This window comes from Glycine max, chromosome 14 (genome assembly GCF_000004515.6).
Source record: "Glycine max cultivar Williams 82 chromosome 14, Glycine_max_v4.0, whole genome shotgun sequence".
In the NCBI taxonomy this organism is placed as follows: domain Eukaryota; kingdom Viridiplantae; phylum Streptophyta; class Magnoliopsida; order Fabales; family Fabaceae; genus Glycine; species Glycine max.
Window position 1 is genome coordinate 17,720,058 of NC_038250.2, and position 14,657 is coordinate 17,734,714.

The 14,657-nt window shown below is 40.9% G+C and overlaps 1 protein-coding gene across 4 annotated transcripts in view; it reads right to left on the reverse strand.

Annotated features, from left to right (window-relative positions):
* LOC100779257 (protein TIC236, chloroplastic-like) overlaps window positions 1-14,657 on the reverse strand; it is a 100,270-nt gene that overhangs the window by 10,693 nt on the left and 74,920 nt on the right. For 3 of the 4 annotated variants that reach the window (XM_041009103.1, XM_041009101.1, XM_006596060.4), the window contains 6 exons: window positions 10,857-11,129; window positions 9,449-9,514; window positions 9,174-9,305; window positions 8,267-9,088; window positions 7,907-8,187; window positions 7,467-7,726 (listed from right to left, as the gene is read on the reverse strand). In XM_041009103.1, coding sequence (XP_040865037.1) covers window positions 7,467-7,726; window positions 7,907-8,187; window positions 8,267-9,088; window positions 9,174-9,305; window positions 9,449-9,514; window positions 10,857-11,129 — 1,834 coding nt within the window. Of the gene's footprint in view, window positions 1-6,619; window positions 6,882-7,466; window positions 7,727-7,906; window positions 8,188-8,266; window positions 9,089-9,173; window positions 9,306-9,448; window positions 9,515-10,856; window positions 11,130-14,657 lie in introns of all 4 variants that reach the window. The other variant, XM_041009102.1, reaches the window with a different exon arrangement.

Genomic DNA, 14,657 nt, shown 5'->3' on the forward strand with positions numbered 1-14,657 from the left:
GCATCCAGCAATCGAGGATCTTGAATGGTTTGGGTCCCCAATCTATTGGATCTAAGCATGAATGGGCAGTGGTCCAAGAAATTCCTGTCTAAGGTAACCTGGGTGGTTGCAGGCCATTTGCTAACCCAATCATGTGATACTAAGAATTTATCAAGCTTACTTTTAGCTGATCCATTCGGTCTGTACCAAGTAAACTTTCTTCCCACCCATGTTGCATCTTCCACCTCCATTTCATCAATCCAATCATTGAATTCCTTTATACTATTATCCCACTCCCCTCGGTGACAATTACCAAGCCTCTCCGATGGGTTTCTCACATTATTGAAATCACCGAATATGCACCAATAACCCCCATTGTGTGAAGATTTCAGCTGTTTGATGTTGTCCCATAGAACTCTCTTGTTCTGGATATCACACGGTGAATAGACGATGACAATATGCACTTGTTGATCCTCCTTAAGCCATTGACCATTCAGCAAAATGAAACCTGAGCCTATGACTTTACTTTGTAGTTTGAAAGCTCTTTCACTCCGCAAACATAATATCCCTCCAGCCGTATTGGATGCGGGCTGCATTTCCCACCGTACATTATTGTCCCCCCACAAAGCTCGGCACGAGCTCTTGTCAATGATCTCCTTCTTTGTTTCCTGAATGCAAAGCATATCAATTTATTCTTTCTAGACCATTCTCCTAATTGCAGCCCATTTTACTCCCCTCCCTAATCCCCTTACATTGTAAGAAATGATATTCATGGAGTATGGCTTCTTGTACCCAATCTCTCTACCTCCTTCATATCCCTTTCCTCCATATCCTTGATTTTATTGATTACGGTCTCCTGTTCTAAATCACATACTGCCCCCAACTTTGTAGCCATGTTCCAGAGATCTACTGCCTCCTGCAGCTGAACATTCGCAGCTTCTTCACCCTCCAAATCATGTGGAACTTGTGCACCTTGCTGTTGAGTTATTGGCTCCCTGGATGTTGCCGGCCCGCTATAGGGGTAGGCATTTTTATCCTTGTCGGCACATTGTGCCTTTTGTGTAGCCCAGTGATTATGACTTGATGCTGACACCTGATGATCCTCACTAGACCCGCCCATAGGCATTTGCCTTTTGCACCTCCTCATACGGGAATATACCTTCCAATTGTTACTTGATACAACGAGTATCTTGTTTGGGCTGGTGTTACGAATGTGATTTGTTTTAGTAGGGGTGTGGATAGTAGAATCCAGCCCACTAAACCCCCCTTCAACTTCCAGCTGGCACTAACGTGCCACAGGATCAAAATAAGACTGTGCATCTACCACCTTCCCTTCCCATTTCAACATTTCCTTCTTTGTGCAACAAGACATCCTTCTCAGGTTGCTCATCATTTCCGCTGTGCTCCCTCTCCTTCATTTTGTTCATTTTCAAATTTTGCTTGCTGTTGTCAATCTCTGGTCCCGAGCACACCACGTGGCCATCATCCTTCTCTGTGCAAATGCCCGTTCTGCTGCTTGTCGGCATACTCGACATTACCCGCTGGTCAGAATGGTTACCCGACGGATCATCGTGCCCAACTAATCGATGGGTAATTCAGCGAGCCCAGCTTCGTTGTTCCCATTTCCGAACTCGAGTGACGGACGTCGTAGTTTCGATGTGTTGCGCGACGCTTGACTGCGTTGCTTGACATCGTCTCCGGATGATGCGACTGGCGAGGCTGACCGTAGAGTTGAGGTAGCTCTCGTCAAAGTCGATTTCCTTCGACGACCATATGGCCCTCCTTCACCAGCAAATGCAGCTTTCAAAACCTCGATTGATTTCCTCCACAACCTACACCTTGTATGTTTCTCCCCCTATGTCTACGCATACAGTGTGATGAATGGCTGGACTCCACGGGGTGCGAATGAGCACCCTTGCTCTATCCACCTTTCTAGACTCTTCTACATCATTGTCTACATCCACCACATCCCCCATTGCCGCCACGATCTGCTGGAAATATTTCTTCTCCCATGCTATAAGTGGAATGCCCCAGCATTGGACCCAGGTTAGCCTCTACCTCTTGCATCATTCTTTCAGCCCTGTCATCTGAGAGCCCAAGTAATAACACCATGTCGTCCCCCAGGTACTTCGGAGTTATGTCTGCTCCGAAGTCCCACAGAGGGTCTTCTTCGAGTTTGTCAAACCATATCAAGTTCTTCATGCGCCCTACCCAAGCTTCGCTAAACCATTTCTTGTCATTCAAAGGAATGTCAATGGTTAGCGACGAGTGTGATGCAGGACGATTGTGATTCTCATTAACTATTCCCTTCGCTTGGCCGCCGGTGTGCTTGTCTCGAGCCACCACTTCTGCATACGATATCAAACTGTTGAGTCCATTATGTTGTCCCCAATGTCGTGCGGTGTGCTGCCGTTTAACATCATGCCTAGTTGGTTCAGGTAATGCCATTTCCATCCTTGTCGTATCTCTCCCATATTTGGGGATGTTAACGTACAATTTTAGACCTCCAATAACAATCTGGTCCAACTGTCTAGCTAGCTTATGCACGTCACTCACAGCTCTAAATCTAGCAAACCCAAATCTTCTTCCGTTTCTGTTTTTTTGCTTGGAGATGAAAATCTCCCTCACATGACCCCATTTCTTAAATTGGTGCCAAAGGTCCAGTTCCGTTACATGTTCAGAAAATCTCGTGAAGTAAAAGGACGCTATACATTCTTGTCTCGCCAGTTTACTCGCTTGTAGCCATGTTGTTTACCCTCCTTGTTTTCGGCGTGTGTCAATCGCAGATCCTTGTGGAAACCCACTCTGTCTCTCAGTTTTTCTCACTCTATTCCTAACACTCTCCCACCCACTGTTTCTCTCTCTAGTTTACGACCTCCAGGCTTCATTGGACTACATATAAAAAACTTCGTACCCCATTGCCCAGAGGCTCTTCGCTATGCGAAGGTATGGGGGAGGGATGTTGTACGCAGCCTTACCCTTGCATATACAAAGAGGCTGTTTCCGGATTCGAACCCATGACCAACAAGTCACCAAGGCACAACTTTACCGCTGCACCAGGGCTCGCCCTCATTGGACTACATATGCTGGTTATAAATATTGTGTCTCTTTTATTGATGCTTTTTCCAGGTAAACCTGGATATTTCCTATAAAGTCTAAGGCTGAAACTATTTCTGTTTTTCAAGCCTGTCTATGGTTGAACTGCAACTTAACACTAAAATCAAGAGTATTGAATCTGATTTTTTTTTTGGGGGTGGGGGGGGGGGGGGTGGTGAATACAAACCTTTCTCTAAACCTCTTATGGCATCTTTCACAAATTAATATGTCCCCGCACTCATCACCAAAATGGCATGGTTGAAAGAAAATACAAACATATAGTTGACTTGGACCTTACATTGTTGCATCATGATTTTATACCTTTACAATTTTGGGATTATTCTTTTACAACAACTGTCTATCTGATTAACAGAATTCCCACTGCTTCCCTCAACTTTGTCATTCCTTTTGTTACACTTTTTAATAAGGATCCTGATTATCATTTTCTTAAAACCTTTGACTGTGCTTGTTTTTCCTTGCTGAGACCTTACCATACACACTAACTAAATTTTCGATCTTAGGAATGTTTATTTTTGGGGTGTTCCTCTTCCCACAAAGGTTACAAATGTCCTCATCAGGCAGAATCTACATTTCCAAAGATGTTTTGTTTAATGAATTAAGGTTTCCCTCTTCTTCTATAAGTATATGTCAATGTATAACTGCAAAAACAGTTTTGTATTTTGTCTGTAAGGGCTATTAGCCTTTGCTAACAGCACCCATTCTATACTGAATATCTACTGTAAGGGCTGTTAGCTTTTGCTAACAACACCCATTTCGTGTTAGTAATTCAAGGAGTACAAGGGCTTTTCTAACTGCACCTCAATAGGATCAGTTAGTTAGCTTTCTGTTAGAGTTAGTTATAGTTAGTTCTGTTGTATAAAGGTTTATAAATACCTGGCTTGTAACTATCTCTAACTTGGTTTTTCAGATAATAAAATCAGCTTTGTTCTTCTCCTTTTTCTTCTCTGTTTCCCTCTTAGTTTATCGAAAATCTTCTAACCCCATTAAGAATCTTGATTCCTAATTCAGCCTTAATCCCAACCTATCTCCACCTTCTGTTACTCCTACCCCTCAATCCTCTCAACTGTCTCCCTCTCATTCTCCTTCTGTACCTCTTGTTCCCTCTAGTTTTTTCCTTATTCCAACTCATTCCCCCACAACCTCTATTTCTGTGCTTCACCCATCCACTTCCTCTGAACCTATCTTTATGCAACCCCTCAAATTTCAGAGTCCACTACCTCTAATGCATCTAGTTCAGAGTCAGTTTCAGCACCTAATTCTATACCAGTTAATACACACCCTATGCAAACAAGGTCCAAATCTGGAATTCACAATCCTAGACTACATCCTTCTTTATTTCTTACCCATTCTGAGCCAAAACTGTGAAACAAGCTCTGGAAAATGTAGATTGGCTTGCTGCTATGCAGCAAGAGTATGATGCTTTGCTGAAAAACAAAACTTGGGACTTAGTTCCCTTACCTCCTAATAGACAGGCCATTGGGTGTAAGTGGGTTTTCAGGATAAAGGAAAATGTTGATGGTTCCATCAACAGGTTCAGAGCAAGGTTGGTAGCCAAGCGGTTTCATCAAATTCATGGATTTGATTTTCATGAGACATTTTCTCCTGTGGTCAAGTCTGTTACCATTTGAATTGTTCTCACCCTTGCTCTCACATGGGTGGAAATTGTTTCAGCTTGGTGTGAACAATGCTTTTCTAAATGGACTTCTTGAAGAATCAGTTTTTATGATACAACCCCTTGGTTTTGAAGTTGCAGATAGGTCTCTAGTTTGCAAGCTCAACAAAGCTCTCTATGGCTTGAAACAGGCTCCAAGACAATGGTTTGACAGGCTGAAATCTACTCTGTTGCAGTTTGGATTTGTTGGGAGCAAGTGTGATTCTTCCCTTTTCATCTAATGATAACAAATGCATATTGTCTACCTTTTAGTCTATGTGGATGATATCATCATCACAGGTAGCTTTGCTTCTCTAATTCAGCAGCTCACAAACAAACTACACACTGCATTCTCTCTCAAGCAACTTGGTCATTTGGATTATTTTTTGGGTTTGGAGATCAAGTATATATCCAATAACTCCATATTGATGACTCAGTAAATATATTTGTGATTTACTTCACAAAACTCACATGGCTGAAGCTCATTCTATTTCTTCTCCTATGGTCTCTAATTGCAAGTTATCTCGACATGGTGCTGATATCATTCATGATCCAACTCTATACAAGTCTGTAGTTGGTGCCTTACAATGTTACCCTTACTAGACCCGAATGCAGCTTTGTTGTCAATAAAGTTTGTTAATTTATGGCTGCATCTCTAGGGCACTTTGTTTCAAGGCCTACTCCTTCAGCCTACTTCTATAACAAAGCCCTTGGTTCTTTGTGTGTTCTGTGATGCTGACTGGGCATCCAATGTGGATGATAGGCGCTATGTTTCTTGGTCCAAATTTAATATCTTGGTGGTGTCGCAAACAAAATGTCACTGTCAGGTCCAGTACTGAAGCTGAGTATCACAGTTTAGCTCAAACTTCCACGGAGTTAACTTAGATTCATGCTCTTCTAACAGAGTTACAAGTTCCATTTACTATTCCTGTAATCTTTTGTGATAACCAGTGTGCTGTGTCTATTGCTCACAATTGTGTTTCATAGTTGTACAAAACACATGGAAATTGATGTCTTCTCCGTAAGAGAAAAGATTCTGGCCAAGCAGCTTTCCATTGTGCATATTCCAACTCTGGATCAGTGGGCAGATGTACTGACAAAGTTTCTTTCTGCAACAAGATTTGAAGTTCTCAGAGACAAACTCAATGTGAAGAGTGTTTCTTCTGAAAACTCTTCCCCTTGAGTTTGAGGGGGGTATTAGAGTATGTACTTGTACAACTGTGAAAAAAAATTTGTAGAATGATTGTAAGGGTCATTAGCTTTTGCTAACAACACCTCTCTAGTGTTAGATAGCAGATTATGTGCTTTGTACGGGCTGTTAGCTTTGCTAATTGTACCTCACTGGTATTAAGAAGTCAAAGTCTGTTAGTGTTAGTTTAGAAGAGTTAGAGATCTATATATATCTCTGTTATAACAAACTCTTACAAACTTTTCAGATCACAATAATATTAGTTACATTTTTCTTTGGTTTTCTCTCTTTCTTTCTCTCCGTTTCTTGAATATTACTCCACTAAGTGTATTGGCTTTTTACTTAGTGTAAGTTATCAACAAGTTGTCAATTAACTAACACTAAGTAATACCAAGTAAACTAATAGACTTTGTAAGAATTATTTATTATTGTGTGTTGTTGTATCAGACCACACGAAATACCTTAATTTTATAATGAAGGAGGTTTACAAAATAAGGAAACTAAATGAGTAATAAGGGAAATAATCTCATACTAAATGCTATAATTAAAACATATCAAATCATATTTTTCACACTCCCCCTCAAATTGGAGCATGTCATATGAACCAAACTTGTTACAAATGCAATAAACCCAACAAAAACGAAAATAAAGACGGTTCCAGTAGTGTGGTTGCACTGAAAAACCTCGATGGCAGCCAACGAAGGCCCGTAGTTGCGACGAAAGGAGGCAGTTCCAATGTGATGCTCACCGGAGATGCATCACGCGCCATGTGTGTGAACCTCTCTCGTTGGAAAAGGGCCCTGCGTGGGGCCATTGTGGCGATGTGTAGAGTTGGCTGCGACTGTGGACGGCACGGTGTTCTTGAAAGGTCATTGAAGCAAACCGACAAGAGGGCGGTGAACTGGCTTCCAAACAGGCCCAATAGTGGGCGTGGGTACTGTTCACCTGGAAAGAAAGTTGCACATAGGTGTGTGTGCGAGGGACATTGGTGAGTGCCATTGCGGTAGTGGATGCTGAAAGAGGGTTGGTAGAGGACATGAAACACAGTGAAACAAGCCCAAACAGAACCTAAACGTGAGCAAAACGAAAGCCAAACAGTATGAAAAACAGCCAAACAGGGGGCTAGTGAGGTTCGCTAGAGATGGAGGGGGCTGGGGTTGGTCTCGCAGACAAGTGAGTGTCACCGGAGAAGTGACGGTGGTCGACAGTGGCCGGAAAAGGAGAAAGGTTCATCAGAAAGCAGAAGCAAGTCGTCAGGATAAGTGCAATGACCATAAAGGTCCATTGAGAAAAGTAGGTCCTTGGTGGGGGACAATTTTTGTAATTCCCTCAACCTTGTTCTGATACCATGTAAGAATTATTTATTGTTGTGTTGTTGTATCAGACCACACAAAATACTTGTATTTATAACGAAGGAGGTTTACAAAATAAGGAAACTAAATAATAAGTAATAAGGGGAGTAATCCCATACTAAACTGCTATAATTAAAACATATCAAATCATATATTTCACAGGCATGTAAAGTAATACCAGAGCCAAAGGATTGAGACACTTTTTCCCTTAAAGATGCAAATTCTGAGTTGAGAAATCTTGAAACATATCTCGAAGCAAACATGCGACTAACACCAGCAGTAGGAAGCACAGCCTGATTTGATGGAAATCTATTAGAAGCAGGAGTACCACCTCTCTCATGTGGCAAATATGCTTCTCCCTGACTTATTTTGATATTCCCAGATATGTTTGGTTGTAATATCGAACCAGTTATTTGCAACTGAGAATCAACCTGACCACTGACAAAAGTAGAACATCTGCTTTAATAGAGACTATAACGAGGTGGGGGGGAGGGGGGGCTGTTGGAAGATGTAGTTCCAAAAATAATTAATATTTATGAATTAGTGGTCACATCGGCCACATTACATCCATTAATAAAATGTTTAACTTATGAAATCTGCAGAAGTTATAAAAGCAACCTTAATACTTTTTGTGCCCGTACTTCCAGAACTTCACACTTCAATTCAATCTTGTCATCTGGGGCTGCTTCACTAGTTCTGAGTGGCAGATTCCCTTTTACAAGAAGCTTTCCTTTTCTGCTTACCCTACTCTCCAGTGAGGTGATGCATAACCTGTTTGATTGCACGTGAACATTTCCACCAAAGTTGGTTAGTGGTTTTCGGAGCACTGGTGAAGAAATAGATGCCCTGTGGAAAGATGCGTGTCCATTAAGTACTGGTTGATCAACTGTACCTCTCACCTATTAAGTCAAGCCATATGACAAAATTCAGAGAAGTATATATCAAATATGTGAGACAAATTATATTCATTTCACACACCTCAAGCTTCAAATCTGCGTTGCCATGAAGCCAATTTGCATGAGGAGACAAAGCCGTAACCAATGTCATTCCCCCATCTTTTATATCAGCATCAATCCTGACTTCTCCAACATCTAAAATTTGCCAATTTAAACCTTTAAGGCTTTCTGCTAACTGAGTATTCCAACCTTCTTCATTTCTATCTCTAGAAACTTTTTTGTCGCTGGCATCATCGACGGTCCCTCTATTCTTCTCCTTGACCCAATCAGGAACCCAAGTAACTTGACTCTTATCTAATTCTACATCTTCCTGTAATGTGTTATTTTGCACAAACGCAACAGGAATGCTACCTTGAATGAGTACATGACCATTTTGGGTTATAGGTTCAAATTTTGCATTGAATAGAAAACGACTGGTTGAGGTTAGAGAAGCAACAACTTCGGCTCTTCCAAGATCAACACCACCAATGGAACCATCCAGGAGCCTTACTTGCACATCACATTCTGGTTTTGCTAAACTTCCTCTAAGATCTCCTTCCATATGCAATATACCCTTAATGGGTGCCAACAACTGTCGCAGAGAATGGACAACATCCATTGCTGTAGATTCAATGATCTGAACTACAGTTGGGACCAGACTAACAGGAAAATTTAATACCGCAAAATGGAGGTTGGTTTTAGGCCCTAGCAATGTTCCATCTGCATGGATGGTGGCATTATCCTTCTGGATAAAAATTCTCTCCAGGTGCATACCGTCATCATTACTATAAGCACCAACTGCCAACACATGCTGAGTTTTGTAGTCTCCCCACTCCCAGTCCTCCCCATGAAAGTCAAATTCTGCCTGAAATTAACAGAATAAGAAAATCAATATTCAAAATTAAATTATTCATGCAACTCCCAAGAATACAAAACACTGAACATTTTACCAGCGTGTCTCCATTTCCCCCACCACTAGCATCAAGAGATCCATGCCAGTGACCTTTGAGTTCAGATAAACCAGGCAGACTTAAATCGTCAAGAACAACATCATTTGATGGAGCATGAAGCCCCCTCACTGTCTACAAGTTGTGCATATCATTGACAATTGCCACAAAAAAAAACTTATCAATGCATTTTATTGGGCTAATTAATATTATCAATACAAAATAATTCCAAAGACACTAGGGGACAAACATATTAGGTATTGCTCCTTTGACAATACCTCAAGCAATTGTTGAAGGCTTTCAGTATATAATCCTACTGACTGCAAACTTTGCATGAAGAAATCCTGCACACAGATGGTGTAGCAACATGCATAAGTTTTCCTTAAGAAAATAAGTATAAAGATGAATACGGGTTTGGGTGAAAGATACAGTAAAAAAAGTAGATTACATTTTCTTATTAAAAAGAATTCTCTACACACAACTTGATGTCAGAACAATGTAGCTCCAAGGCTCAAGATTACTAAGTGTATGTAAGGAGAGGCAACAGGTGCGGTGAACTGGGTCAGTTTTAGGGTAGAGAGAGAGAGGTACCTTCCAACCTGACAGCAGAGCATTGGGGTGGGGCGATTTGTTGTATGGAGCCAAAGGAGGGTTGTAGAAGGTAGGCTGAAATTAGGTTCGGAGAGATACCACCATTGTCGTCCTTATAAGAATTGGGTAGTCCTTACCTTATATGCCGGTTTTGTAGGATCAAGTTAGAACCTAAGCCCAAATTCTAATAGTAGCCCAAGTTTAAGACTGTATAGGCTCTGATACTAATGAAATGGATCAGACCTAACTCCTAAAAGCTAATCTGAGAGGAGGATTGGCCAGGTCTTGTAAGGAGTATTCTTATTCTGGCCATATTCCTAGGCAACAGGAGATATCTTAACAGGGTCATTTGGTGCATTGTAACTTGGGAGAACCAGTACCAGGCATGGGTTAGATCACAAATCCAAAACAGAAGCCCTCAAGGTAATGCAATGACTTTGAGCAACTGCATTGAACAACTCAGGGCACAAATGGAGAAGGTGAGGCCATATTTAAAGAGGTGATGTCAAGGGACGCCAGCAGCAAGACCCACCACCATGTGCAATCATAACAATGATACATGGGATTGGGATGAGAGGCAAAAACTTTGGGATGTCAAGGACATGTATGTGGCCTTTGTGGCTTGGTCTTTGGTGAATGACCAAGTAAATGGAGGTGATTAACATTGGCCAGAGGCAGTTATCTACTGGAAACTGATGTAGCCAAGAGGTCAACATGCAGTTGACATTAAAAGTCACCAGCAGGCAGTGGTGCATGGTTTTGGTTTTCCTCTCCATGTTCTGGATAATATGTTGAGAGAAAATAAACAAGCATGTGGTAAACTGTATGTCCAATCGACATCATGAATTTGAATGTTACATAATGAACATAATAAATACAAAGATACAATTTCCTAAATTACTATATTTGCATGATAAAAATATAATAATAAAAATACATCATATACTCACACTGAACCTAGATATATGATATACATTTCTATCAGCTAGAAAAATTAAGGCATTACCAAAGCATACTAATCAATTATGCAAGTTAAGATGGTTAACTATTATTTTATGTAACCTCCCAAGACATAAATAATGATAGTGATACAACCTTAGATCTTGACCGAACAGCTGGATCCATACTTCGAGAAAGAAGCCGAGCAAGGGGAAGCATCTCAGCAACCTCTGCTCTACGAACTTCAAGTTTCATTCTCCACCTGCCCATTGAGGATATAGCATTACCAATATGACCAGACATAAGCCTTTTTATAAGGCCACCTTCTTTGTCAACAGGATTACGATCTCTGGTGCCAGGCAACACATATTCACCTTGAAGTTCATAACAACTGTAGTTTTGTTGCAAAACCGTTTTTTCAATAGTGATCTGAACAATAGTGCACCAACTGGGGATCAGTATTAGACAAAAAGAATCATTAACAGCTCCAAGAAAATTGGATTCAATAAGATGATGCTCTTTGCATTCCAAGGTAACAGAAAAAGAATCTTCAATAGCCTACTAGCAATCAACATAAGGTCCATTAAGAAATCAAACTTGGTAAAATTGACTCCTTTGGCAGCTTTTTACAGATGTTAAGTTTTATCAATTCAATTGTTGCATTGGAAGTTCTCATGAAGTAGATCACGTTTACAAATTACATATAATTTAAATATTAATTGATACTTCATCACATCACTTTATTTTAATGTATAATATTTTAATTAAAAGCTAAGTAAATTTCTACTATTAGATTACAAATCTACAAATGTCTGAATTATATGAATTTGGAATACATGAGCATCAGGATAATATAATATGGTTCAACGATTGGATTGGTTAAATTTAATATCTATAAAATGTTACCAGAGGTGTCATTCTATCAACTTTGACACCCATTTTGAATTGATCTTGTCACACCATGCACGCACAGGCGTGTTGTGTGCGTGAACTTCATGCCCTAGGGCCCTATACGGGGTTGCGTGTGGCAGGTTTTTGAGTTGGCTACGCACGTGGATGGCGTGACAATCTTCGGAAGGGTCGTCAGAAAAGCTTCACTGGAAAGAGACGAAGCACAATGGTGCGGTTGCTAGACTGTGGGTCAGCCAAATAGCAGCAAAACAAAATCAAACAAGTTTGCCGGAGAAGAGCAAGGCGGGGAGGTCGCCAGAGAGGGGGTCGCGTGGAAACAACGTCACGTGCGAGAGTGTCACACCGGCGAGATGGAAGCCCAATGGACAGTGTAAGCACTTCCGCAACGTGCATGTTAATGTTCACGCAAAAGGAACGTTGTGGTGAAAAGAGGAAAAATCGCCAGAAAGAGGGACAATTAGTAGAGAGGTCCACCGGAGACAGTAGATCCCCGATGTAGAATGAATTTCGTTATTCTTCTGTCAAGAATAACCCAAGCTCCAATACCATATAATAGTGTTGTACTGTTGTAAGTCATGTGTCAATGTAGATCACACCTCATGCTATTTATAATATGGAAAAGGAAATTAGTATTTATTACAAGATCAATCAATTAATGATTAATAGGAAATAGAATATTCTATAATAAATACAATATCAGGAATAATATCAGGAGTAGAGGGCAACTTTAAATGCTTGGCTAACCGAGCCTGGATAATACTGTTAGTGCTGCCATTATCCACCATAACAGAAAAAGGAACAACAGCAGTAGAGGGCAACTTTAAATGCTTGGCTAACCGAGCCTGGATAATACTGTTAGTGCTGCCATTATCAACCAGAACTTGTATAGGGAAACCCGCAATTGACCCTTGGAACTTGGGGGTGTTAGGTTGACTTGTCATGGCATGATGAGATAGTTGGAAATGTACAGGTTGTTCCTCAGTGTCAGGGGTTGGTTTAGCAACTAACATAAAAAGCTCATTTGCTATATCAGGTGTGAGCTCACAATCATCCTTAATGAATAACAAGAGACGTAGAGCTGCACACTTGTGGCCTGCAACGAACTTCTCATCACAGCAATAGCATAGGCCTTGCATATGCCTTGCCTGCAACTGGACCACGGTCACGTGTTTCATAGGAAGGTGGAGGTTGGCTGAGAACCAGTAAAGGCCAAAACAGACACTGAAGTCATAACCGAGTTGGATGGGGAATGAAAGATTTTAGGCCTGGAGTCCTTTTTTTTTTTATCAGCAAATATAATATATGTGTATATTGAAGTACCAGAGGTACAAAGAGTACATAATTGTGATAGTTCATACAATTGGTTCCGGATATCAGACTTAATACAGTCTCGATAGGAACCAAAAGCTGGCTACATACAAGAGTCTATATCTACTGTTATCCTATGGCTGCTATTCTCGGCTAATACACAAAACCAGCTCTAAGATTACTTGACCATTGGTTAAAATGGTTGTAAAATCTTTCTCCAAACTTCTAAGCCATGTCTAGAGTAAGAATGCTGCATCATCCAACAATTTATTGCCATTGAAGGTTTCATTGGAAAACAGTATTTTGTTCCTCTGCTGCCATATGAGTCATGTCAAAGCCAACCATCAGCATTGCCACCTATTGACCCTTATTCCACTAGCCAGACCAGTTACATGTTGAAAGAAATGTTCCTTGGAATTTGCGGGAAAGCACCTTGGATATTCACCCAAGACAAGGATTCCCACCATATAGGAAGGATTTTGCTGCAGTGGATAAATAAGTGGGCTGCATCCTCCTCCATGCTTCTGCAGAATGGACAGCACATATCATTGATCTCAACTTGTCGCCTTTGCAAGTTTGTTTTTGTTGGCAATCTATCTCTAAGTAATCTCCATGCGAAAACTAAAATTTTGCTTGGGATCTTTATTTTCCATAACTCCTCAAAACATCCATCATGATTCCCCTCTAATGTTTTCCCCTTAACATATTATAAACACTTTGTGCCGAGTATTGCCCACTTGGATCTGCCTTCCACACCCAATCATCTCTTCTATGTGGCTACATTATCTTGCTTTCAACATCTCTTAGGAAGCTATCAGCCATGACAATCTAACTGTCGGAAAGTGACCTCCTCCATATGAAATCCCACTCCCACCCTGTGTTCTTGTGAGCTCTCATCTGCCGGATGACCTGATTTTGCTGACAGGAAATGAGATATAATCTAGGATATTTTGCTAATAATGTTTCCTCCCCAGTAACCCAGCTATCCTCCCAAAACTTGATTCTATCACCACACCCAACCCTCCACAACGTTCCATTTTGAAGAGCCAAGCCCTATTGCGAATGATGAAAAGCCATTTTTAAGTCCCTCCACCATATTGATTCATTGGTGTCTCGAGATGTTATATCCAAGCTCCTCCAGCCATCATATTTTGACTCCAACACCCTATCCCATAATTCTCCTTGATGCTTAAATAGATTCCATTTCCATTTGTCAAGCAATGCAAGATTGAAAGTCTTAATGTCCTTGAGGCCCAATCCCCCTTTTTCTTTTGGGAGACATATTGTCTCCCGCTTGATCCCGACAATCTTGTTTTGCTCAGATCCGCCACCCCATAGGAATCTGCGTAGTAAACTCACCAGCTTGTCTGCCACTCTATTAGGGACCCTGAAAAAAGAAAAGAAATAAATGAGAATCGATGTTAACACTGACTGAATAAGGGTCACTCACCCCCCAAAAGAAATGTGTCTTTGCTTCCACTTTGCTAATTGTCTCTCACATTTGTCAATGATAGGATCCCACAATTGACATCGCCTCGGATTTTCCCTGATGGGTATGCCCAGGTAAATGAAAGAAAAGGCCAGCAAACTACAATTCAAGTAATTGGCTGCAACTTGCTTCCACCGGTCTGACACTCCAATTGCTCCAAAACAGCTTTTTGCAAAGTTAATTTTGAGGCCTAATACGAGTTTGAAGGTCCTTAGGATAACTTTGATTGCCTTGACATTCTCCATTGA